Source organism: Trichoplusia ni, chromosome 11 (assembly GCF_003590095.1).
Source record: "Trichoplusia ni isolate ovarian cell line Hi5 chromosome 11, tn1, whole genome shotgun sequence".
NCBI classification, from domain to species: domain Eukaryota; kingdom Metazoa; phylum Arthropoda; class Insecta; order Lepidoptera; family Noctuidae; genus Trichoplusia; species Trichoplusia ni.
Genome location: NC_039488.1, coordinates 6,214,768 through 6,241,475, shown reverse-complemented (window position 1 = coordinate 6,241,475; position 26,708 = coordinate 6,214,768). Strand labels below are relative to the sequence as shown.

Genomic DNA, 26,708 nt, shown 5'->3' with positions numbered 1-26,708 from the left:
AAGGTCAAAATCGCGATATCCACACTATGTGTAACACACATATAATACCTATACTAAGTGCTTAAAGTTTTTCGGTTTAGTGTTTAGAAACCGACTAGGTGCAATATACATTAAAAGTTAATAATTTAAAATTATACCTTGATTAATTTAAATGTTTAATTTTAATCTTAAATTTACTTTGGAAACAGATGGAATTCCTTTAAAGTTGTTGTCAACATTTTAACAAGTTTTATTAATTCCTTACAGATCACTGCCCTTAATACTACCCTTTCATATCTCAATCATTGATAAAATGATAATGATTCACTTTTTATACCTCAATCGAGGTGGGCGGGGGGCTTTTTGATAGAACCGACCGAATGATAGTCACCTAATGACAACCGTTCATTCTATTTAAGCTTCAATCAATCAACCGCTGCCTGTGAAGGCGAGTGTATCGCGCTCATACAAATTTCTATCGAAAAACGATAAGTAATTCGGGAACCGCCTTTATTTATTGTAAAATATAAGCGTTTATTGTGGCGGGTGGTGTTTATATATAACTAATGTGCATATAAAAGTTTTAACAGTGCTATAGAAGCTAACCATGGGAGCGCGAGTATCCAGAACTGATTTTGAATGGGTTTACACGGAGGAACCTCATGCGAGTCGCCGGAAAATAATTCTAGGTACGTAATTACGTCACGTAACATATATAGAAACGAATTCAATGATGTGCAGCACGTACTTAAAATAATAATTGTGTGACTGTATAGTAAGGCGACCATTGCTCGCCTACTCAATTAAATAAAAAATCTCATCGGTATGTCAACGTGTAAACTATTATTACACAATAATAAAATTACTGTTACTTACCTATTTTTAAGTTTTACTGTTGCGTTAATTTCGCATTCATTAAAGAATAGTCACCAGTTGCATATTTTAACAACTTACTGCTTTTTTACGAGATTAGTCGGCTGTACAACTAAACACAACTAGATTTTTTTTGAATAGATAGCGTCGGTCTTGACCTTCTTAAAATATACCTTGACCCTGGTGCAATGAACAAGAAGTTTTACTTTAACTTTCTAAACAAACAGTATTTATTATCAAGATGTGCATAATTTGTTAGCCCTATTAAGGAAATTAATATTTTTGTATATTTTTGCTTCACCACTTGGTAACTCTCTGACAACTTTGGGCAAATCTCTGATGCCAAGCCTGAAGACACTTTGGTATTTTTGGTCTTCTGCAGGTCTGTATGTCAGGAAAATGTTTAACCAAAAAAGATTTTCATCATGTGAGTAATTTGTGTACTTAATTTTTTTAATGCTAGTAAAGTGCTGATACTTAGGTAATAATAAAGAAAATTGAAAATGTTATACCTAATTCTAATGAACCCACTAACTCATAACTACCTATCAATTAAAATTGTTCATGTAGAAAAGGTACAAAATAGGTGGCATCAAATAAAAAAAAAATGAGAAGTCAGATGAAAATTCTAACCACATAGATTTAAAAAACGAATCTTAGAACTGCTTTAAAAATGTACCTACATTGTATATTCAAACTGCAGTTGCTGAGCCAAATTGAATTGTGTAAATGAAACAATTTACATTGTTTAGCATGATAGGTATGATTTATTGCTAATTATACATTTATTAACATACAAAGAAACTTCATAGGTGGCTCAATCAGATCACAATCTGTTTTCTAATTTAAATCAGTTGGGAATAGACTTTTTTCTCATATTTATAAAGATTAAAAGTATTTTTTGACTATCTATCAGTAATGCTTGGCCATAATAATTAGTTTTGTATACTAATTACTACTTTTTCATGGTACTTTTTATCTACATTGTCATTTAAAAGTAGGTAAAGGTGATGTTAAAATATACAATTACATGTTTTTGAAGTACACCATGAAGACAAAAAATAAGGTCTTTGTAACATTTTTTAAACTATGATGTTTTGTTTGGTGATAAATTGGTCTAATGTTTTTACTTCTTTTATCAACAATATCATATGGTAATCTGGTTTTGTGCAGGCAAAACAAAATCCAAAATATGAATATGCATTTTCATTTTACACAGCCAGCAAAATAAAGATCTGTGTACAAAAGTACTGGTAATAATTCTACTTCACTTTTGAGACATGTGAAAAATCACACTCTGCGTTTATATTTATATTTTGACTAGCTGTTGCCCGCGACTTCGTCCCCGTGGGTAGAAGATATAAGTTATGGTTTATACCTGCCCTATTTTTTTCACATTTTCCTTTGTATCTTCGCTCCTATTAGTCGCAGCATGATGGTTTATAGCCTAAAGCCTTCCTCGATGAATGGTCATTTCAACACAAAAATAATTCTTCAATTTGGACCAGTAGTTCCTGAGATTAGCGCGTTTAAACAAACAAACTCTTCAGCTTTATAAATTAGTATAGATATATATAGATGAAACACAAAGTGTCAATATTTTGTTCATCCAGGATTAACCCTTTTTTATAAGTTAAACAAGTACACATAATATGATTAAAACACAGAAATTAAAAAACAATACAAACAACAACGAAAATATCTTCCTTCTCTCTTCATTCCTCTTTCTCTTTCTATGTTCTTTTTAGGTAGTATAATTTGTTTTTTCTTCCAAGTTTTTCTTGAACAGATCATTTGAGTATTGTTAACTAAGTTTTTAATGTAACCAACCAGGTATAAGAATTTACTTTTGCTCTTGTGCATAATTATGATAAATTTTCATTGAGAGAAACTGTCAATCCTGTAAAAAGAAAAGCATTAAAAAAATGTGTATAATATAAATTGGATGGCTGAAGTTTGTTGAACAATAATAAAAACCGAATAATAAAAAGAACCTGCAGGGCAAAGGCCTCCATTACCTCATTATGTTTTATATTTGGGTCCATGGCTAACAGCGGCCAGTTTTAAGCGAAAGAGTCGAGTTAGACTCCAACAAAACTTGGCGTAGCAGAAAAAAATACCACATTATCAGAATTCATACAAAGCAACAAAAAATTTGTGTTTGAGCAGCCTGATTTGTTGATAAATGCATACCAGTATTCATGCACGAACAATTTACAATGGTATACTTAATACCTGACACATTCTCTGCCAGTCAACCATAGGGTGAGGCAGAGATAACAACAAGTAGGTGCAGTTAATATTTATGACTTATGATGTTACAAGTTGTATGTAGTTACCGGGAATTGTTAGTCAGAGTAGTGATAGTACCAGCCGATGAATATCCCATTGATGGGGAAATTCTTCTTCGCATGTTGAAAGACTGAAGGCAGAAGCAGTTTGCAGGTGATTTTAGATTCTATAATATTTAGATAAAGATATTTAGAAAGCAAGTTTATTCAAGACTAGCTGTTGCCCGCGACTTCGTCCCCGTAGGTCGAAGATATAAGTTATGATTTATACCTGCCCTGTTTTTTTTCACATTTTCCATTGTATCTTCGCTACTGTTAGTCGCAGCGTGATGGTTTATAGCCTAAAGCCTTCCTCGATGAAGTGTCTATTCAACACAAAAAAATAAATCAATTTGGACCAGTAGTTCCTGAGATTAGCGCGTTCAAACAAACAAACTCTTCAGCTTTATATATTAGTATAGATATAGATTTTCGTTCACCGTTTTGTCAGAGGATTTTTAGAATACCTGCTAAAGATCATATGTATAATTTCAACTTACGAAAAATCAGATTGTGTCACACTGTGTAGGGTTCTAACCTACACCCTTGCTTATATGAATCCCTTCTTCAAACCGCAAGGCACCAACGTTAAATGAACTGTAGTCACAAGACAAACGTTATTTATTATTGTCCACTTAAAGGCACTTAAATATGAAGTCCTCTGTTATCAAAATGCTGAATGTGACTCATGTTATCTGTGGGTAACTTCTAGAAGATTCTAAACGACTATGTCCCGTCTGGAGGTCAGACAGCAAGTGGAATTGAATTGCTTTGTCGGTACAGAATTTTATTTTATGATTTTTATGAGACTATCGCTAGAAAATCTTTTTAGTTTTTAGAAATTTCATCATACCATCATTGCATCAGTAAAAAGTCAGGGTGCTTCTAATACCTATACTAATATAAGTATTATGGCGGGAAATACACGACATAATACCTATCTGAATCACGTTTTGTTTACGCCTATAAAAGATGACGTTTTTATTGACTTTTTAAACAAATGCTGCCGTATCGTATAATCTGTCATAAACCACAGAACATAGAATTAAAGAGAAGTGTACATGGATGATGCGATCATTTATTTAATGAGAAACCAATTTGTTTTCTTTAGTCTACGGAACTCTGAATGACGCGATTTTGGGTTTCGTTAGGCCTATATATTTTTTTTTTGGCTTATTATGTTTTCATCATATAATTTACAAATAGGTCAACAACAATATACCTATATAGATGTAATAGAAACAGAGTACCACTTCCTCTATTCCTTCTCTGATCCACGTCTTTTACCTTATTTATTTAAATCCACCCATACTTTATCTTATTGACTTTCGGTAATTATTTTTACAATGGTTAGATAACAAGTTCTTGCTATCATTGATAAGATTTCATTGTTACTATACAGCATTGACATTTGTGGAATTTTGTGCCAGAGTCCGCTGCCTCTTAGCTCATCTTGAAAAAAAAAACCTCCCATGTCAAACGTTAAAGATCTCACCATTTTTGTCCACAATTCTCTTGTTGAACACTGGGATTGGTTTAAAGTCCTATGGCAACTATTTCGTCGTCGTGATTAACTGATTAACCAACTGATACAAGCGTTCAATCTCCAAAAAATCGGGATATATCTCGGTATGATTCACATTTATTTTGACGGCGAATTCAACCACGTGGATGTTGGTTATCGCGGGGTAAAGCAACCTATATCTTTGCTCGAGATCTAGCTTTATACCAAGGTTCATAAAAATCGCTACAGACAAGACACGACAATTTATTTATATATATTAACATAGAAGAATACGGGGATTAACGCGAATTTTACCTTGTTTAGCCCGACGTTTCGACCAGGTTACACCGGCCGTGGTCATGAGAGTCTGCTCGTGTTAATTCGCGTTAATCCCCGTATTCTTCTATGTTAATATAATTACGCAACGCAAATATAAGTTCTATACCTTCTGATTATGTAAGTACAACTCATTCACTGGCTTGTCCACCAGTACCCAAAATTTACAGTTTTTGTGTATTTCCTAACAATAAAGAATATCGAAAATTCTGTACATTGAAATTCCTCACGCTAAGTACTTGACCCCTGGGCAACCAACAACGATTATCCGGCAACCAAGCTACCTAAAAGGTTCTTTACCCGTTTTATCAGCCACACGTGATATTTCACGCAGATTTCTATTGTTTTATGTGTTTATGCCGCCATGATTAGGTAGACATTATTATCGTAGCTGTATAGTATGCCGGTATAACGTTATCTCTCGGCAACCAGGTGTTCTGATATCATTGTTTACTGATGACACCGATGCCGATATTTAACACTGGTAATAAGGTTTAGGTGTTTCGTAATTATTATTTGTAATTTTAATGAATTAATTGTTCAAAAAAATTAAGTAAAGTATGTTAAAAAAAAGTTAATGTATGACCTACTAATATTAAAAACGCGATAGTTTGTAAGGATGTTTCTTACTGTTTTACGCACAAACCACTGAACAGATTTGGAAGAATTGAAATAAAACTACATTTACGACCTCTTACTCTGCCTGTGACAATGATACCTGCAAACGTGTCGAAACTTCGGGACCTAAAATCTAAAATTAAATTTTAGCAAAGGCTACAAGGAACATAGCTATATCAAAAAAATGTTGTTTAAAAAAGACGTATTTATTCAGTTTTAAACACTATCATTTTAGGCATATACAATGTGATTCTCAACTTTGGACTGGATGAACCGATTTCGTTGATTCCTTTTTCATTTGAATTGCATTTCTTTTTTAAATATCTGTCATTTGTTTCCATAAAAAAAACATCAAGTTTTGCTCAGTAGTTTTTATTTGAAGTCGTTTTGTATGTATTTGTATGTTTTTCTTAATCAAAATATAATTTCTTCTCACGGTCTGAGGGACGTATTCGATTATTTCTATTTATTTGCTTGGTGACTCATAAGCACAAGTGTTTCATAGACTTTTATCTTATTAAACAATCATAAACTGGCTCATCGATCAATACGAAATGAACACGTGCGAGACATAATTTGTTTCAGGAAAATGTTTGGAAACAATTTTGTTTGTCACATATTATCTCGTCTGTTGTGATGACGTGATACAAAAAAAGTCCCTCCAAATATTAGTCAGTTTTATGGTGTGATTAGTATTTCAATAGCCGGGTAATTCGAACACAACTACACAAGGATAAGGTTGCTGTTTTTCCAATGATGATTTGAGATGGTTTAATGGATGATATGTTTACTATTAAATGATGCAACGGTTTTGCCTCTGAGTGTTTATCGGGATAACCCGAATAGTTTCGGATCTAACTGGACTTGAATAATCCTTACGGAAGTAACTACGATAATACAGGTTGACTTCATTTATCTAGCTTTACGAAGACTTTTTATAGAAATTATACTGGGTCTTGGAAAAATTAACACGATTGAAATTTAAATCCTGAAATATGTGGAAAATTTTCATCGTAAAATTTCCTGTTAAGGAACGTTGGCTAGGAACCCAGCCCAAATACCGGTTTCTGAAATGCTGATTAACACAAAGACTTTGTCTTAAAAATGTAATCTCTGTATGGCTTGGTTGTATAACCAGAGGTCAACTAATTGATTTGACGAGACGTCTAAATGATCTGCCTTTCGGAAATCGAAAGCTCACATGACTTTTCTAAAAAAAATCTCTCAAACCTTGAACTTAACTATATTTTTTTGGAGAGCAACACCTTGGACGCATCTTTCTCAGTCATATTGAGCCGGAACTAAAATTATCACAACTTTTTCTCAGATATGTATCAAGTTTTAGATCTAGATAATGTAAGAATATACTGTATAATGTCTTTTATGTAGAGATATTGACAGATAAAGTCTGCTGTCTTCGCTCAATTCAAGTTATCTTGACAGGAACTTCCACTCCAAACTCGAGGAGTAATGGCGTAATCTCTACTAATATGCATTGCCTAACTAAAAAAACGTTTGTCATTGTTATCAAAAGTAAATATTCAAAAGGGCTAGGTAGGTGATACAGCTATGACTATTAAAGACTGCGCGGATAGAGAAGTATATGTCCAATGTGACATGTCGCGCGTCTGATCCATGCTAAAGTGCTAAAGGCATCATTTGTTCTATGTCTGGATGTTTTCGGTCATGGGATTTTAATGTTAGTAAATCTCCTAAGATAGAAATATAAAATACCTTACTGCTTGAGGCTTTAGAAAAAGAAAAACAATTCTGCCTAGTCAATTTTCATACTAAACAATTTTGGATGGGTGTTTTAAGTTCGCTCAATGTTTTGGTCAGGTAGTTCAGGTTTTTAAATAGGAGTGTTATTCTAGTAAAGACGGGGTATTGCTTTAGCATTAGTAGGGTCTCTTGTTTCCACAACTGCAATTATAGTCCAGCTTAAAATTTGAGCTCATAGTACAAATGCTTAAAGTAGACATATTGCCATTGTAAGGACGAGATGCCAATATACGCTTATTGACCCAAATCGCGTCTTCAACCGCAAAAATTCTGTTTTAAATTATTAATTTAAAATAGGCCATCGCGAGGCCTGTATGCCCTGTATTCAGCAGTGGTACATCTATCGTCATTATCGGCCTAGTCATGTTGGGGTCGGCTACCAGTCTAACCAGTTTCAGCTAAGTACCAGTGTTTTACAAGGAGCGACTGCCTATCTGACCTCCTCAACCCAGTTACCTGGGCAACACGATACTTCTTGGTTAGACTGGTTGTCAGACTTTTCAAGCTTCTGACTACCTTGTGACGACTGTCAAAGATGTAGGAATAACAGCCGGGACCCACAATTTGACGTGCCATCTAAAACACGGAGGAACTCGTTATGACAAAGATGGTCACCCATCTACTAACCAACCGCATCAAGCATAGCTTAACCTGTGATCGATTCACTTATGCGGTTATAGCTTAGCCACGAGCTCCTAGCGAGCGGTGGTACATCTATATGCTGGTATTATTATTTAATCTCGTGCATACCTATATCATAGAACATGCCTGTTTCGATAATCTCATTATCAACAGATTGGCCACTTGGCTTATCGTAACAATTGGAAATCTATAACCGATATGTTTGATTAGAACGAGTATTATTACTGGAGATGATCGTGTTTTGATTTGATTATGGTTTTAGGGAATTTTACATTTAAGGAAAATAATAGGTAATAAACAAAAATGGTTTTGCGTCCCAAGAAATTTCGTGTGTCCTTGTTTCCTGTTTCATAAACATTCAAGTCACATGCACGAAGACAAGCAGACACAGGACAAGCATTCGTGGATCACTCAAATGCTCGTCCCATGCGAGGTTCGAACCCGCGGCACGTCGCGCTAAGTGGGTTTGGCGTGATGACCTCAGCCACTCGCCTATCCGTGCTGTCAGATGACCATCAGACGGTGCCCCGCGGTCGGTGCTTAATGAATAAAATTGCTGTCTATTGCTGCCCACCTACTAAATGACAGTACCTTTTTCCTCCCCCGAGGAGGTAGGTGTCCATGAAGATTCCCCCCCCCCCTTTCCCGCGAAATAGGGTTGGTCATTTCTTCTGCAGTGCTGTTCAGCATATTTGAAAGGGATAAACAAATAAATAAATAAATAAGTTTAAATAATTTTTCGTTTATTCTATGTTAGATTTAATACTGATTTAATGTAGAAATAGCTGGCCAAAGTACACTTTGTGGGTAGCATTTTCCCGACAATTATTGTGGTCTGTGACAGTCACAAATAACATTGTTTTCTATTGGTATAGGAAGTTTTAAAATCGTAGTACAGGAAAACTCCCTTTGGTGACACAAACAGACAAACTTTACCTCTTGTTGTATTGATGAAATTTTTAATTTGTCACGTGACTGAAACTTTTTATCAAAACGTGACTTGATTGACTATCTACAATAATCATCTACTTTCTTCCCTATTACAAGTTGTGTATCTGTGTATATAGGTATATTGAGTCATAAATAATTATTGATTGCGATATCGTACCATTAAAAGATGTTAGATTGTCATCTGAAATGTCTACGTGATAAACGCCACGCTGTATCACTTATACATACATAACAAAGCGATATAAGCGTTATCTATATTAATTAACAGTAAATATGTTTCAGTAAGACTAGTTCAGTGATGTTTTTTTTCTTTAAGGAAGAAATGATAGTTTTGCAGCACTTTACACTTTTTTAAATGCGTCAGTCCGTGAGTCGCGATTGCCTTGTCTATACTTCTATACTAATATTATAAAGAGGAAACCTTTGTATTTTTGTATTGAATAGGCTCAAAAACTACTGGACCGATTTCAAACTTTCTTTTATCATTACTTAGAGGGATTCTTCCGAATCCGTATAGGCTATATTTCATCCCGGAAAGTAAGCTAAAAAATAAATGTCCACCCGTGCGAAGCCGGGGCATGTAGCTAGTTTTTCATAAATATTTCTTCTAACCATTATAAAGTAACGTTTGGCAAAAATGATATTAGCCCGCAGTCAAAACGATATTTGCACGATTCCAATATCGAAATATTGCACGAAGGCAAAATGATTTTTAACGGCGAAATCGCAAGAATTTTCACATCGCTTTGCATATACAAAGTTACCTGGGGATTTCTATCGATGACTAACGTTTATAAAGATATGACAATAACTATCTAAGTTGTTATTATTTGTTATAGATAAGGGGATTTAATTGATTGAAAGCGATGGTCTTAGATAGTCGATCCATAGTGTGTCATTATTTTTGACGCATAATGACTAAGGCATTAAAGTTATCTGATCAGATTTAAAGAATAGTCTCGATTTCTTTGGCTACAAATCTAAAAACAAAATGGATTAAATATTAATTAATGATTTTATCGACGCACGTGACTTATTATCTATTTTTCCTTGAACGGTGTGAGGGAAAACGAATCCCTTTGATTTAAATCAGTAGAAGAAGAGGTTAGGCTTTTCAATTTTATATAAATGAAAATGTTATTGGCGACAGTGTCATTGCTTCTTTTCAGCCTGTACTATTGAATAGCTAATAATTTCCCCCGTCAAAGTAAAAAAAGTGAAATGAATGAAATTATTATATTCTCGTTTTTTTTCCTCCTAACCCTTTTTTTTACCTGGGGAAACTCTAATGTGTCACTGCGGTCTGAAATAGCAAGGATATGCCATTATTTTTTCTTTAGACAGACCCCCCACACTGAAGAGTTTAATCCTTGTGTCACGGGGGATGCTGTTTAATGATCTCAAATGTGAAGGAAAAATTCAACCTCAGGGGAATCTTAAACCTGCTATTCCCTGGTGAATGCACCAGTCCCTGGATCAAACTAAAATACCGAGGTATATATATACCACTGAACGAGAATAAAAATAAATAAATTACATACAGATTATTCTTATAGCAGATGGAGTGTAAGCTTAGATGGTAAAGAAACTGCTGAATTAAACCAGGAGACGCAAATCGAATCACGTCCGAGATTTTTTATTAAAACACAATTTGTATTGAATAAAACATATGTCCCCATTATCATGAAGTGAAATTTAATACGTGTAGAAACAAGCAACCTTGTACCACGCCAACTACAGTTCAGTAAACCGTGTATGACAGACTCGCGTCCAACAGTCATACAATCGTTACGTTTTGTTAGCGACGAGACAACGAATTGTCAATTAACACTCCTTAGTCAACCACTCTATGCTAACTGAAGTTCAGGCTCATTCACTCGGTGTGAGAAATTCGTGGGAAGAGATATACATTGGCGGCTATGACACATCACTGTTAATATCAGAGCTTGATAGATACGCAATGTATTCAAATGTCAGGATATTTGTCCCCTTTAATGAGTTGATGTTGTTTTGACGTGTAATGTGTAACTTTTCAGAGTATAGACTTGTTGAAATTGGGTTGTTGAAGTCAGATAGGCTGACGTCGTTATAAATGGTAACATTTTTCTGATGCACTTAAAATTACCCTTCAAAGGACTGCTCGGGTAGAAAGTGGTTTAGGTCACCAGGCAAAACCCACAGAGCGCAACGTGTCGCGAGTTCAATCTCCGCGTAGCACAAGCATTTGTGTGATATACGAATGCTTGTCCTGTGTCTGGGTGTAAGTTAGTCTTTATGCATGTGACCTCAATGTTTGTGAAACCCCTCGCGACACAAAGATTTAATTCCTTAATGCGAGAGTCATTTCACAATTTCGACAGACATTACTAGATTTCACAACCATTCTATTGGTTAGACAATAAATTAAGTGAATGACTAACGACTGTTCAATGAGTCTGTAAATCAATTAGTCTTAATTATACACTTTAATAACTGACAAGCCATCTTGTTTCATGTGTAGTTAGTACGTATTAAATATCAGCTGATTCTACTTCATCATTCCCCTGCCCGTGTCCCAATTATTATTTGAGGTCGGTGCAACATGTCTTCTCCTTCCATACCTTTCTATCTGACGTCATCTCACAAGAAACACTCTTTGCAGCCATATCGTCTTTCACACAATCCATCCATCGTTTCCTTGGTCGTCCTCTTCCCATATATCCATCCACATCCACACTTAACACCTTCCTCACCACATGATCTACTCTATAAACCGAATGATATTTCTAAAGCAGTTCCTCTGGCTGCAGACAGCCAGAGGAACTGCTTTAGAAATATCATTCGGGGTCACAGTCGGATTCCGCTATCAATAATTGTCGATGACCTGTTGGAAAAATGAACACAATAATTCGAAATTCTTTGTATTGACAAAGAATTTCGAATTATTGTGTTCCGCCCCGTACTGAATTTCCAATTATTGTGTTGGCAAAATGCTTTGAAGACTACGAATAGTGTTATTTTAATCCAATTTCCATTTATTCGTCTTTAATTGTAAATAGCGGAATTGGAGTAGCGTATGTATTTCTTCTTTTTTCTCTTACGGCAATCTGCTATAGTTTCAACAATTTTGCTTTTGGCAATTTCAAGGGCCGTGACAAGTATACGGTTGCAATAGAACATAATATATTTCAGTTGCCTATTGATGTTGACAAGTAGCAATTGCTGTGACACTTAATACTTAAAATTAACATCGAGGTTAAGCAACAAGGTACGTTCAAAGATTTTGATAGGTGACCAATGTTTTTTTCAAATTCTATTTTCACGGAACTCTCAATGTTCCGAGTCGGTTTCGCACTTGATCGGGTTTTTACATTAAGACCTGTACGTGAAACTGAAGAAATAATTTCATTTAATTGAATAGATTAGAATTGAAACAGCAGATTTATTTTTAATAACTGATTACAATAATTAAAACTGAGATTTGTTTTGTTGGATTATTTTAATTATGATTGGTATAAGATTTGCATAGATTATATTGGCTTTCGCCCTCCGTAGGCTATCCTTCTCAAAACATGAAAAAAATACAACACGGTTGGACTGCCAAGTCAAAAGGCCTTACGTTTGAACGCCGGTCATGAACCAATTTCACAGTTTTGTATTTGAAATTACCTTAATAGAGAATTTTAACTGTTTGGCAAAAAAATAGTAGTTAAGTAGATGTCTAAAAATATTGGAAACCTAATTTTTTTTTTCATTATTTATTAAGAATCAAAAGTGGTGAAACCTAAAGTAAGTGGAGGCTAGTAAACGTCACTTGTCGCAAACAAACACAACAAAGCGTGTCGGTATGTGACGTCACTCGAAATTTCCGATATAAGAAATATTACGACGAATAATAATATTTTTGCCAAACCCCCAATTGTAATGAAGCTTTGAAGGCACCCTAGATAATACAAACACGTAATTATACTAAGTGATTTCCTTATAGATAATATATTTCTTGTAAAATCATAAAATAAGCTAATCTATTGTATTTATTATTATTTTTCCTTAAATGGGAGCGCATATCTAATTTTAGTTGATGATCAACACTATCGCATCTATTCAAGTAACATTTATCTGAATACCAACACTGATCACATTTCTCAAATCTATTGATCTGATAAGTCCAATTTAGACAACATGCCAAACCCACTGTGCACGACGTGTCGCGGTTTCGGTCTCCGCGTAGGACAAACGTTTTTGTGATCCACGAATGCTTGTCCTGAGTCTGGGTGTCTTTGTGCATGTGACTTGAATGTTTGTGAGGTAAATGCACAAGGATTAAATTCTTTACTGCGGGAGTCGTTATTTAAAAAATAATAAAAATATAAATAAAAAAAACCAGTTTTGGAAGTTAACCTATGATGTGTGGCAAAAGTCATGTATTGACTATCCTACTGTCTTAACACAGCAAAATCAACCTTAAGTGAAACACACTAAGGTATCTTTTAATTCGTAACACGTTTCCCGCCGTAACATTATGAATGAAGCGGTTTATCGTTTAAAAGATAAAGAAGGATTTTGATAATATTATCATTTAGATTAATATTGTGTTATTGACACAGGTGTCTATGATTACTTAAAATTACGATATAAGTGGGTATAGACAAATATCGAATTGGTAAAATTCCTAAACGAGACTTTCACAATAATACCTTCACGGGCCTATATGACCTACTTAGTGAGGACTTCTAATTGTAAAAGGGAGGTCGCTTTAATCCGTGTAGTGTTCCGTATAAATAGACTTTTGAATAGAAGTTCCTAATGAGAATTCAAAGGTTCGTAAGACGTTTAAGGCTCCCATGGAGAACAACAACGTTTCTGTTGAGAATGGATAGAAAGAAACAGAGTGACAAACAAACTAATTCATTTCATTTTCATTTCCACATAAAGATGTTTCACTTCTTCCTCGTGGAGGGACTCTACGCACTTTTTTTACAATCAAACCAAATATTTAGGATCAATCCTCCATTTTCTATGTTTGTTAGAATAGTTTTTCAGAATTACGAAATCTGTGTAATTCTTAAAAAAATCACAGTCACAACATATCATGAAACATAGCCCGTTGACAGACGAATAAACTATCCTGCGGATACCTTATATCTTATAATAAAATCTTAATTATAATCAACAGTAGAATCTGTTTTAAAATAGGTTTCATTTAAATGTCAAACATTCGTGTGAACCACAAAAAAACGTTATCTATTCTCATGTTTGCATATTTTTTTTACAAGTTGTTTAAGATAAATGTTCTCCATTGCTATGAATGTTAATGATTCTTTTGTTGACTAACTACTATCGCAGTAATGATTTTAATCCTTGGTGAGAAGTTTTTATCAAAACTCTAATCACTGGTATAATCATACCGAGAATTAGAAGTTAGTCGGAGTCACGTTTTTTAAATCTGGACTACTCTTTCACATATCTTTGACTCCTGTAAGCCAGGATCTACAATGAAACTAATGCAAACCATCGAAGTATTTAAGCTCGATGTATCTCAGGGAAACGGCGAACAGTCTTGGATCCCGCAAAAAATAATCAGAAATAATTAAAAATAATAATCAGAAAAAATATATTCCAATTTTCTTTGGAACCAGCGGGAGAGAAAAAAAGACATGAACAACTCAGTTTGCCTCAGTTTCCAGGCATCATGGACGAATCAGTTAATCAATTCAGCCTAACGCTGTCCTCTGCCAGACATTGGCCTGTACATTCATAGTCAGCACGACAACACAAATCCCACCTAAGTTGCGACACAACACTACAACCTACTTATCCTCATTTTCTATTGTCCACAGAAAAGTACCCTCAAATAAAGAAGCTCTTCGGCTACGACCCGAACTTCAAATGGGTGGTGACAGCGATGGTGCTGGTACAGATCATATCTCTGCCCTTCGTGGTGCAGCTCAGCTGGCCCTTGATGCTGATAGTCGCCTACTGCTTCGGAGGAGTCATCAACCATTCTCTTATGTTAGGTAAGTTTACGAGGTTGGTGAAAAATAGTCGTTGTCCGACTTTGGACAAGTCTAAGAATAAAAATGTTGTATTTTGGAATCAGACCAGACATCGTCACCCCAAGCTAACCTTGCATGTTCTTCACATGAATATATATGTGTTTTACAGTAACACGATGAAAGCCTAACAAGTTTCGATACGTTTGATTTGTCTTGACAAGTAGGTACATTTTTTTCTAAAGGCAGTTAAGATTTTTATTTTTTTAATTTCGTACGTTCTCACGTGTTCCCAAGTATACAAATCGCTGTTGATGTATTGCAAAATTACAATAAACGATGTTTATGCTCACATAAAAACTATTTTTATGCGATAAAACATCGTATTTGGTTGAATTTTAAGATTTACCAGTAAAACTTATAAGCCTGAAATTTATAGGCATTTTTCCTTTCGATATTGGAATTTAAATAAACACATAACAGTCTCGACTCACTAACACAGTTATCTTCCGGAGAAATACGATTATTTTTAAAGGAACTCATATTGAGTGTGTTTTTTAACAGAAGAGTAAGCGCTTACGAATAACATTGACGGAAGTCATAGATGCGGCAATTTTGATGGTGGTTTTTAGAAAAAAAAAAACTTTAGATTCGCTTAAATGCTTATGATAATATCCTGTAACTGGACTTGGTACATACATGTCATAGTTCTATTGTAGTAGTCTCTTGTTAAGACGTCACGTTACGTTCTGATGTTTATGAAACACGTCATACAGGTAAGTGTAGAGTCGTAACTGTTATTATAACAAAAAAAGAGTGGTTATACTAACGACTCCCGCAGTAAGGATTTTGATCCTTTTCTTGCTTGGATTTTACAAACATTTAAGTCACAAGCACAAAGTTATGGACAGGACAAGCATTAGTGGATCACACAAATGCTTGTCCTACGCAGTTAAAACTAGCAAAATTTCGCGTCCAGCTCTGCTTGTTATTATACATGTTAGTTAGTTTAAAATAAAAAAGTAGATAGTATTAATTTAAAGCACCCCACTTTTTTGGCACTTTTTAAATCGTTTTATAGACGACTAGCAGTTGCCCGCGACTTCGTCCGCGCGGTTAGAAGATCTTAGTTATAAAACCTTGGGTTACAATATCGCAATTTTCTTCCTAATATTATTGAAATAATTTATAGCCTATATTCAGCGGGGATAATGCAGCTTCTCAACAGTGAAAGAATTTTTCAAATCGGACCTGTAGTTTCGAAGTCTATTCGTGTCAAACAAACAAATCTTTCCTCTCTATAATGTTAGTATAAAAAAAAACCTCAACAACTTTGTTTACCGTTATTTATGTACCTGTATATATGTATGTATATATGATGTACCTAAACAAAATGAAGTATAACTTCAACTCATTATCTTAAGTAGTCGATAAATATGAATGTCCTTGTAAACAAAAGGACAAAGATATATCAGGTAATAAGAGGTTTTCCAACAAATTAATTATGAAAACACTTTACTGAAAATAGTTAAAATGATAGTTGGACTTCAAGGTTTATATTGATTGATAGTTTGAAGTATATTAAGTCCTCTTGGAGAAATTAAGGTTAGACCAATTTCGAGGTTAGGTCTCATATGTTAAGTACTTGATACTTGTTTGCAATTGATACTTAGGTTTGTAAAAGAAATTATTGAATGTATTAAAAGAGACTGGACCCCATAACATATGTAATCCTAGTGTAGGGTTCGGGATTTAATGGACCAGTAAACAAATAATTTGAATTTGTTACATATCGTTTATCAGAAATTTCCGTGATTTCAATTTCAAACGCTTTTGGCATACTTATTATTGGAATTAAAAATAACAGCTCCCTTAGAATCCATTTAATTTCAAAATATCAGTGGTACTTGACAATTAGGCCTTACTCAGTTGCTGTTGTCTGACGCAGATGATTTCAAAAAGACATAGTGCGTGTCGGGATCGTACCTACGACCGTTGACTTGACAGTCCAACGGTTTCTACTAGGCTGATACTATTGAAAATGTAATATTAAATGCCAGTTTTATATGTAAATAGAAACGGCAAATTTATGTTTAGCACACTGCAAGGTTTCCTCAATGCCATGGTCATTGGTTGAAACATCACAATACGACTAGAATTATGACAAATTTGTTTACATTGAATCAGCTAGCTATGGTGGGATGAAACGATGAAATAATTGTTGTATGGACGATAAATATCAGTAAAGATTATTAAGGTTATTTGGAGTATTGCTTGAAGTAAACTCATTTGTTTTTGTAAATCTTTCTGTTGGGCTAAGAAATTTGTCTTTAGCCATTTATTCTTTAAAAACGACTCGAACGAAACTATATCGCAGGTGTTTTACAAACATTCAAGTTACATGAACAAAGACACCTAGACTCAGGATAAGCATTCGTGGATCACACAAACTTTCCTACGCGGGGATCGAGCCCGCGCCGTGCTCAGTGGGTTTGGCGTGGTGACCTATACTAGCTATCCGTCCAGCCTGTTGATACGGAAATCTGACGGAAGTCCGGTTCGCATTTTACCGGGGTTTTTAATGTGCGGAATGGCAACCAATGGCCACTTTTAACTTCTGTAATTTAAATAAAATGAAATTTCATAAGGCTGAAAAGTCTATCTATCCATTTCCACCCCCGAGGGAGTGGGTGTCCATGCGGATTCCCCGCCTCACCAACAAAAGTGGTGAAAATGATCACATTCACGAAAGTAGGTAATCATGCGTGTTGCATGTTTGACTATAATAATATGATAATAACACGACTTCTGTAATTAACCTCTCGACTATTATTTATATGAAACATCATCGTATATATTTTTTTTACGAAATAAAACAGGTCTATCAAAATCACGCTATCGATTTGTTTAAAAAAGTCTAGTTAATGGCTTGGCAACCGGTTTCTCTTAATGTCGGCGTTCCTTCTTTCATTTTTACGGGGCTGAAACTTCACAAAGCAAAAAACCAGACAAAATATACAAATATGAGAGAAAAGCAATAATTTTGAATCGGTTTCCTTGTCGTCCTTGTGTCGAAGTGCCAGGCTGAAAAGTATACCTATCACTTATTTATCATATGCTATGTCTATAACATCTTTTAGCTATAACATAATACCCCGCTCAGAGGATTAGCATTGCCATTCAACGTGGCAATGCTGCCAGTCTTTTGGGCACACTCCCAGCCGGCAGCGACGCCGATGAATTTTTTGATGCTTTAATTTAATAATTTTTTGTTTTTTAACTTGTAAATATTTAACTCTGTAAAATTGTAAATAAATTAAAATAATATTGATAACATAATCAATAAAAACTTCTATGTCGAACCATAAAAAGGATACCTACAAGTTGACCGGTGTTCTTCATCATTCTTTAAAAGCTTTCGTGTGCTGTACTCGTTATTATTGCCCTGTTAAATAATACTAATTGTTGTCAAGCGCTACCTAAAGATTTAACTTCACGTAGTTACGAAACTGATTTTCAAACATACAAGGTCGACTTTTGTCAACTCTTGCGCATTATCTGTCGATGACGTCACTTATTAGGTCTTCCTCTAGTCGCTACTGAGAGAAAATATTTGCATAAATTATGACGAAGATAAGTCTTTAGGTTTCAATAAAAATGTTTGTAAAGTATACTTTAAAGGCTGGTAAACTCCTCCGAAACGGTCTGACCGATTTTTATAAAATTTTGTATAAATATTAGGTAGGTCTGAGAATAGAACAACATCTATTTTCATACCCCTAAATGATAAGGGTTGCTCACTCAAAAAAAAAATACTTTATTTTTTGGACGAAATTGTTTGTTTTTATTTTTTTTTACAATATGGCATTAAAAATAAATACAACTAGCAAAAAAAAAATATTCGGCAGAACAACGTTTGCTGGGTCAGCTAGTAGTAGTATAAATACACTAGCTTTGGCTCGCGACTTCGCTCGTGGTGGATATTATAAGAGTAACAAGATACAATACATAATTGTAAAACTCCTTACAATTACCCAAATTTGTTTTCTGGGGAATTTGATGCGTCGTTTCTTCTCTCACAGCAAAAGCACTTAGGAAGCGGTGACGGGTGGGCGAAACTGGGTGCTGTCCAATGTAATTTGACCTTCAAAAAGTGCTACTTAGTAGCCTAATTTGAATAAATGACTTTTGATTTTGAATAAGTATTAGCTGTCATTACATATAGTTTTTCTTTTATTTCCAGCGATCCATGAGATAGCCCACAACCTCGCTTTCGGTCACAACCGGCCGCTCGCCAACAGACTGTTCGGTTTCTTCGCGAACCTGCCGATAGGGATACCCGTGTCTATCAGTTTCAAGAAGTACCACTTGGAGCATCATAGGGTAAGTTATAATAGGGTAGGCGACTGATCGCGGTAGTTTGCATCGCGTTCCCGTGGTCTCAGTTACAAGGGAAGGGTGAAGCACTCCGGTGGTTTTAGCTGGTAGGTGTCCGGCACACCTCTCCGCCTTCCCCAGGGCGGAGAAAGTCCATGAGGATTTCCCCGGGAAAAAAGGGTAGACGACTGGGTATAAACAGTAAAAGTCTATGAAGTCTCTCAGATAATTAAGAAGTATTCGACACGCATTTTTCATTTTTCTGAACAACGAAAATTGAGGCATCATAGTTCTCGAACGTATTGAGTGATTTTAACTTATTTTGTTTGTGTTAAAGCTGAATTATGTGCGATTTTTCTTAGACAGGTGTTTGACAAAAGTCGGTCCAGCCACCGGCGGGCCATTGCGATGGCCTATGTCCAGCAGTGGACGAATATTGCCTGGTTATGATGATGATGAGCCATTTAACAGTTTTTTTTTGTTTAGCCATTACTGTCCACTGCAGGGCAAAACCTCAGAGTATTTTTTCAATATTGAATTTTCTTTTATTTTAAGTAAACAATAAGTACAACACTATATATTCTAAACTAACTGTTGCGACTTCGTCTCCGTGGGTAGAAGATATAAGTTATGATTTATGCCCTGTTTTTTTCACATTTTCCATTGTATCTTCGCTCATATTAGTCGCAGTGTGATGGTTTATAGCCTAAATCCTTCCTCGATGAATGGTCTATTCAACACAAAAATAATTTTGCAATTTGGAAAAGTAGTTTCTGAGATTAGCGCGTTCAAACAAACAAACTTTTCAGCTTTATAATACAAGTATAGATTTATAAATTACTTCATTTGCCCTTCCAGTACCAAGGCGACGAAGTAATAGACACGGATTTGCCGACCCTCCTGGAAGCTAAACTGTTCTGTACGACTGGAGGCAAGCTGGTGTGGCTGTTCCTGCAGCCCTTCTTCTACAGCTTCCGGCCTCTGATGGTCAGGCCCAAGCCTCCGACACCCATGGAACTCATCAATCTTGTCATACAATTGTTCTTCGATGCTGTTATTATTAAACTTTTTGGTGAGTGCCATTTAATTTTGAACCCTTTTCTATTTTGAAAGAGACTAGTAGTACTAGTTATTGCCCGCGGGCCCGCCCGCTACAAAACAAAAATGATTCCACGGGAACATACAATCGGGAAAACACTTTCCTATGTTTTCTGGTTGTAAACTTTGTAATTAAAATCCGTTCAGTGTCTTTTTTACGCGAAAGTTTTGTATGTATGGATTGTTGTCCTTCTTTAACGGCAAAAACCGCTGAATGGATTTCGACGAGACTTGGTACACAAAAAGTTTCTAACCTCTATTAACAAGACATAAGTTTTTGCCCCGATTTCATGTTCTCGTGTGTTAATTTTTTATTTGTAGTGGGAGTTATCGCTGGCAATAGCTAGTTAAACCTTCTTTTATATATTGTGGAACGCAAATTAAGCATTTGGATAGTACAAATAATATCGATATTGTTGCAATACATTGCTGAGTCGCACCACTTAGGTTTCAAAAGTATTATCACATATTATATCACCGCCGGCAATGTACTCAAATGATATTTCTCGTATACTGAAATATTTCTTAAAATGGGATTGGTCGTCTCGTTGACACCTCTCGTGACCCAAAGGCTGGCTTTTACCTAGCTCAGAGAATTAGCATTGCCATTCAACGTGGCAAGCCAGCCTTTTGGGCACACTCCCAGCCGGCAGCGATGCCGATGGATTTTTTGATGCCTTGTTTTAATTATTGTTTATGTTTTTTAGTATATAGCAAATGATTGTACTGTAAATATTTAACACTAGTTTTAATAAAATGGGATTTCCTTTATCTCCAAACAGTTTTTATGTTACATGCTAATATGCTATTTGTATTTCGTAATGTTTGGGCAAAACCAATATTTACAATGATTTCAGATTTATCTTTCCCAGTGTGGTGGAAATTTTTATTAAGAAATTATCGTTATCCTATAAGATAATCAAAAGTACTGTAAACATTATTAGGCATTATTATTATATTTATATAGGACGAAACACGTGTTTCGGAAAGCACGTTTTGTAAATCTTTGACAGTCGTTACAGGTAGTCAGAAGCTTGAAAATCTGACAACCAGTCTAACAAAGGGGTATCGTGTTGCCCAGGTAACTGGGTTGAGGAGGTCAGTTAGGCAGTCGCTCCTTGTAAAACACTGGTCCCTAGTAGATGGTTAGACTGTAAGCCGACCCCAACATAGTTAGGAAAAAGGCTAGAAATAAGATGAAATTGGTTCAGTAATTCTCAATTCTCCCCCTTATTAACATCATCACAATCCTACAAACACTTTGAAAATAGTGATTTTTTTATACAATTAAACTTTGATTTAGATTAATATCAATTGTATTTCTTTACAGGTTGGAAGGCGTTGGGTTATTTAATATTCGGTGGTGTCATGGCCATGGGCGTCCATCCGGTTGCAGGTCAGTTATAATCGTTTAACTATTAAAATCTACATGCTCATTGTGGTCTAAACTTTACAAATACTTTGCAAATAATCTTAATGAATAGATTTAAAAAATCTAAATACCCACGTTTTTTAATGTCTAGCCGTTTTTATAGCTATAAATTTAATTGTCATCGGGTTTGAAACTACCCTGAAATGTTCAGCCTGCTAGCTTATGTTCCAAAAGTCCAACCGGAACGACAAACAAACAAACGAAAAAGTGAGAGTATATAAACGTGGGAAAATAGAATGTGATTTAAGAACGAAAATTTACACAATGAAAACAAATTTAGCATTAAAAATTCATTCGTATCACTGCCGACTATCCCAATTTTTTATAAGTATTTTTATTTTCCAGGTCATTTCGTAGCTGAGCACTACATGTTCAAGAAGGGCTACGAGACGTATTCGTACTACGGCCCTCTCAACTGGATCACGTTCAACGTTGGCTACCATAACGAACACCATGACTTCCCCGCCGTGCCCGGGTGTAGGCTGCCTGAGGTAAACTACTTTATAACACCTACATGACCTTTATACTACACAGTTACAGCAGTTAAAAAAGATCCTTATGTCGCGGGGCATTTCACAAATATTGAACTCACAGACACCCACACTCGGAACAAGTATTCGTGGATTACACAATTACTTGTCCAACGCGAGGATCGAACCCGCGACACGTCGTGCACAGTGGGTTTGATGTGGTGACCAGGTGACATATGCCTCTCTGCTTTAGGAAGCGGTGAATGGCGAGCGATACGAAGTGATTTTACTTAGTTTGTGTCATTCAAAAACTGTCTGATGTATATTAGTTTTGTTTTTATTTGATGTTTAGTTAATCCATATATCTTGAAATTTATAAACGTCTGAAACTTAAAAAGAGAATTTAGCCTTAAAATTCATCATTCGTTTAACTTTAACGAATAATTACCCCAATATTCATTCGTAATTGTAACATCAACAGGTCAGACGTATAGCCCCGGAATTCTACGACAACTTACCCCACCACGACAGCTGGTCCAAGGTCCTGTACGACTTCGTCACGGACCCCGACATTGGACCCTACGCGCGTATCAAGCGCAAGCACCACGGACTTGACAGTTAAGTTAATTATGTTAATTATATACATATTATTATGATGTATTGTTTTAATAGGTAAATTGGGGTAATTGAGATGTTTGGGGTAAGATATATACCAATACTTGGTCATTGAAAGGCTGAAAGCAGAATTCGGTTATGAAAAAGGGGAACGCCAGAAACTCTTACTAAACAAAAATTAAGTTGTGTGACATTGAATATAGGTTCAGTGACTACTGTTGAGGTTGGCGAAACTTATGCTGTTAGCATCGTGCAGTGATAATTTAAATGTAGCTTAAAAGTAAATAAATATATTCATAAATCTACTAGGTTATTTGGTCAAGTTCCATCATAATTGTACAATCATCATCAGCTGTTAGTAGTCCACTGCTGGACATAGGCCTCCCCCAATGTGCGCCATAGCGCCCTGTCTCCGGCAATAATTGTGCAATTATTCTTAGTTAATTTTGACATAAAACTAAAAAGTTTTTAGTCGTTTCGTTAAGCGAGTTAAGAAATTCTGCCATTCCCATTTGTATAGTTTTTAACATATTCGGTATTTCCATCTCCATAACATCTCTGTTATCTTTAACTGTATAATACTGTTCGGTAAATGTATTTTTTTAATGTTTGTAGAATGCGTTTCCGATGTTTGTCCGTTTGGATTCATTTTTTTGCTTTAGAATAGTTTTTTTTTAGGAACTTTCGATACATCGTAAACGCATTCTGGACAGAAACGTTGATCTTTTTTTTAATTAAATTATGGATTTGATTAGAAATGTATGTATTATTCATTAATTTAAGTTTTAATTGTTTTAGTAAATACTAATTTTGTACTTTTTCATGCTGTTAGTGGGGTAAAAAGTTTACAAAGGTCCTTTTTACGAGAAGGTACGCAAGTATATGTTGTCTTTATCTCGAAAAGTCGCGGAAATACTACAGACGTTCAGTATCGTAACTTTGTTTTGTTTCTTGTAAAAATGCCTTATTTTTATGTCAAAATCTTGACTTTCTTAATCAATATTTTGTGATTCTTTGAGTTTCTAAGCCCAAATGGTTTGGATGGTTTTGACAACTTTTTACCCCATTTAAGTAGGCGTGACGATATTTTTGTTGAATTTAAATTACGTTAAATCTTTTGTATATTACCTTTAGATATTGCATTATATTTTAATTTTAATGTTACATCATTATACCTGTGTATAACTATAATTTACATTTGGGGTAATATCTTGCTGTTTTCTTATCCCAATTTTGAAAACTACTTAGTACCAAATAATAGTTTATTATTCAATGTTATTTTCATGTGACTAGCTGTTTTGTGTCTCTCATCCTAAACATCATTATAGTTATTTAAGTTATTTTTGGGGAAATAAACGGTACGAGTATCGTGATTGCATTTAATATGAAGGCACAAGATGTTAGCAAATGCCAGCTGCTTACTAAAACATTACCCCCTTTATTACGCACTGGGGTAAAAATGCGGTAACGGGGTAAGTTTTATTATAAATTTACAAATATAAACGATTGGATAATTATTTGAATCTCTGCTGTATGGAAAGATATTAAAGTCTGTTTTACTTATTTGCTTTCTTCTTCTTGGGGTAATTATTATGGTGCCTATTTCTAATAATAAAATAGGGGCAAAGAGCTTGACTTTAAACGTACAGTAAAACACGCTAAAAACAAATTGATTTCATCAAATGGCGTGTCGGTTTGCTGCTTATTTTTGACCCTGATTATGTTCCAACAAACACATATTTTTTAGTCTTAATAGACTAATAACACGCAGATATGGATATCTGAGTGCTATTAATCTATATAAATACAGAAGTTTCCCTGATTACCATAAGCTACGTCTATTCCCGTTTTCTATGAAATTTGGCACCAAAATAATATCGTTCATTTAAAAAAAAATGATTTTATGTAAAATTTAAAAAATTGACGTGGATTTGTTTTGAATATAGCTTCTGTTTATAAAAATAAACTATGTATTTTCTATAAGGGAACTATATGGTCTAGATGAAAATGATATAAAATGTGGCTTTATACACAAAATTAGCATCAGCTAATGAAAATATGTATGGATAATTATTTACTTTTTCAAAAAAGTAGGTTATTAAAAGTAGAAGCTGTATTCAAAATGAGACCACGGGTTGCCATTAAGACCTTTATATATATTTATATATATCTTACTAAAAAAACTAAAGTCATCGAGGGTTAAATCCCACTTTTGTAATAATAATAGGTAGCTAAAAAGCTTACAGGAATGGGGTAACTTACCCCAGTGATATGTAAATGAAATTAATACTTTGTTACAAATATAATATACATTATATGCTAGTACTTTTGTTGGGGTAACCCAGTTTGACCTGACAACTTGGGGTAATCGCGGACTGTTTTCCTTTTTAATCTAGATTTTGGTCTTAAAAATCGACAGTCTTTTAAGAAAGGATTAGGAATACTAGCAGGAAGTCGAGAGTTTTCTTGAAGAGGGCTTGGAATACCTTCAGGTGTTCTATTGTGGCCTCCTTAAATTTCAGGAGTCCTAAAATACATTATGTAGTTTCATAATCCAATATTATAAAACTTTCCAATTAGTTTTATGACGGAGCCAAACGGTTGCCATAGAAACCGATGTTCGACCGGGTTCCGTAGTGTTTGGGCTCTTTTGATTGGTCTTTTTCAACGACTTTACAACTAGTGGTTTCTTAGGTTTACGCGAATATTAGACATTGAAATGAAACTACTTTTACGGATTTTATCGCGGTTTAATTTTAGATTTTAGTTCCCGACGTTTCGAAACCTTTGCAGGTATCATGGTCACGGGCAGACTGAGATGGCGTTCGTCTTGACAGGAGATGTTGCTCGTTCTACCTTCATATTTTAATTAATTAGTTGTGGACTTTACAACTCATAGACGCCTAATACTCAATGTAATATTTCAAAACAATTTTCAACTAGTTGAGTTGAGGCGAAGCGGGGAATTCTATACCGCTCCTTCAAAGTCAAGATTATTGTAAAAGCTTTCATTTGGCTTGTAATATTATGGGAGATAATGGGGTATATCATAACTTTACATGTCATTTGTGAACGCTGGAGTCGACATTTCATATCAGACTACCCTGAGAAGAAATGTCGAAACAAACTCAGGGGTCGGGGTGTGTAAGAGACCTTGTATAGCCCTGTCACGCTTCTGCAACCATAATAACGTTACTTTAGGACGTGTTGGGAGACCCTCTGGTCGAAAGTAAAGAGTAGCGATTTAAGATACATAAGTCAGATGTTTTTTAAAACACTGGTACTTCGCTGAAACCGGTTGGACTGATAGCCGACCCCAACATAGTTGGGAAAAGGCTAGGCCGATGAAGAAGTCAGATGTTTTGACAAACATCGATGGTTGTATGGTCATTGTTCTTAAGCTATTTAGATCCTAATATATCATAATAAGATAATTCATTTTCTTATTATGATATATTAGGATCAATATATCGATGAGATCATCAATATATCAATAAATCATTTTAAACTTGTAAATGATTGTTGATTTACTCCTACATAAATAGTCTACATATTAAACATCGTGTTTCTGAAAAACTGGTCGTATAAGACACATAAAAAATGATTGACACTGAAAATTTCAGACTGCTAGCTTATCGGGAAATAACTCAAAATTGAGTACGTTTCCTAGCAAAAATACAACCGGAACGACAAACAAACAATAAAATTGAGTGTATAAAAACGTGTGAA

At 35.0% G+C, this 26,708-nt stretch overlaps 1 protein-coding gene across 1 annotated transcript; it reads left to right on the top strand.

Annotated features, from left to right (window-relative positions):
- Positions 1 to 374: 374 nt before the first annotated feature.
- Positions 375 to 24,992, top strand: LOC113498537 (sphingolipid delta(4)-desaturase DES1). Its single transcript, XM_026878570.1, has 7 exons — positions 375 to 668; positions 14,835 to 15,011; positions 19,231 to 19,370; positions 20,223 to 20,436; positions 21,793 to 21,858; positions 22,240 to 22,385; positions 22,846 to 24,992. The coding sequence occupies exons 1-7, from the start codon at positions 587 to 589 to the stop codon at positions 22,984 to 22,986; spliced, it is 966 nt and encodes a 321-aa protein (XP_026734371.1). The 5' UTR covers positions 375 to 586; the 3' UTR covers positions 22,987 to 24,992.
- Positions 24,993 to 26,708: the final 1,716 nt, after the last annotated feature.

What these genes read in the sequence shown, in the direction of transcription:
- LOC113498537 (XM_026878570.1), top strand. Translation starts at nt 587, where the DNA reads ATGGGAGCGCGAGTATCCAGAACTGATTTTGAATGGGTTTACACGGAG. An exon ending in TGTTATTATTAAACTTTTTG is followed by an intron (nt 20,437 to 21,792) that starts GTGAGTGCCATT and finishes ATTTCTTTACAG; the next exon opens with GTTGGAAGGCGTTGGGTTAT. An exon ending in GGGCGTCCATCCGGTTGCAG is followed by an intron (nt 21,859 to 22,239) that starts GTCAGTTATAAT and finishes TTTATTTTCCAG; the next exon opens with GTCATTTCGTAGCTGAGCAC.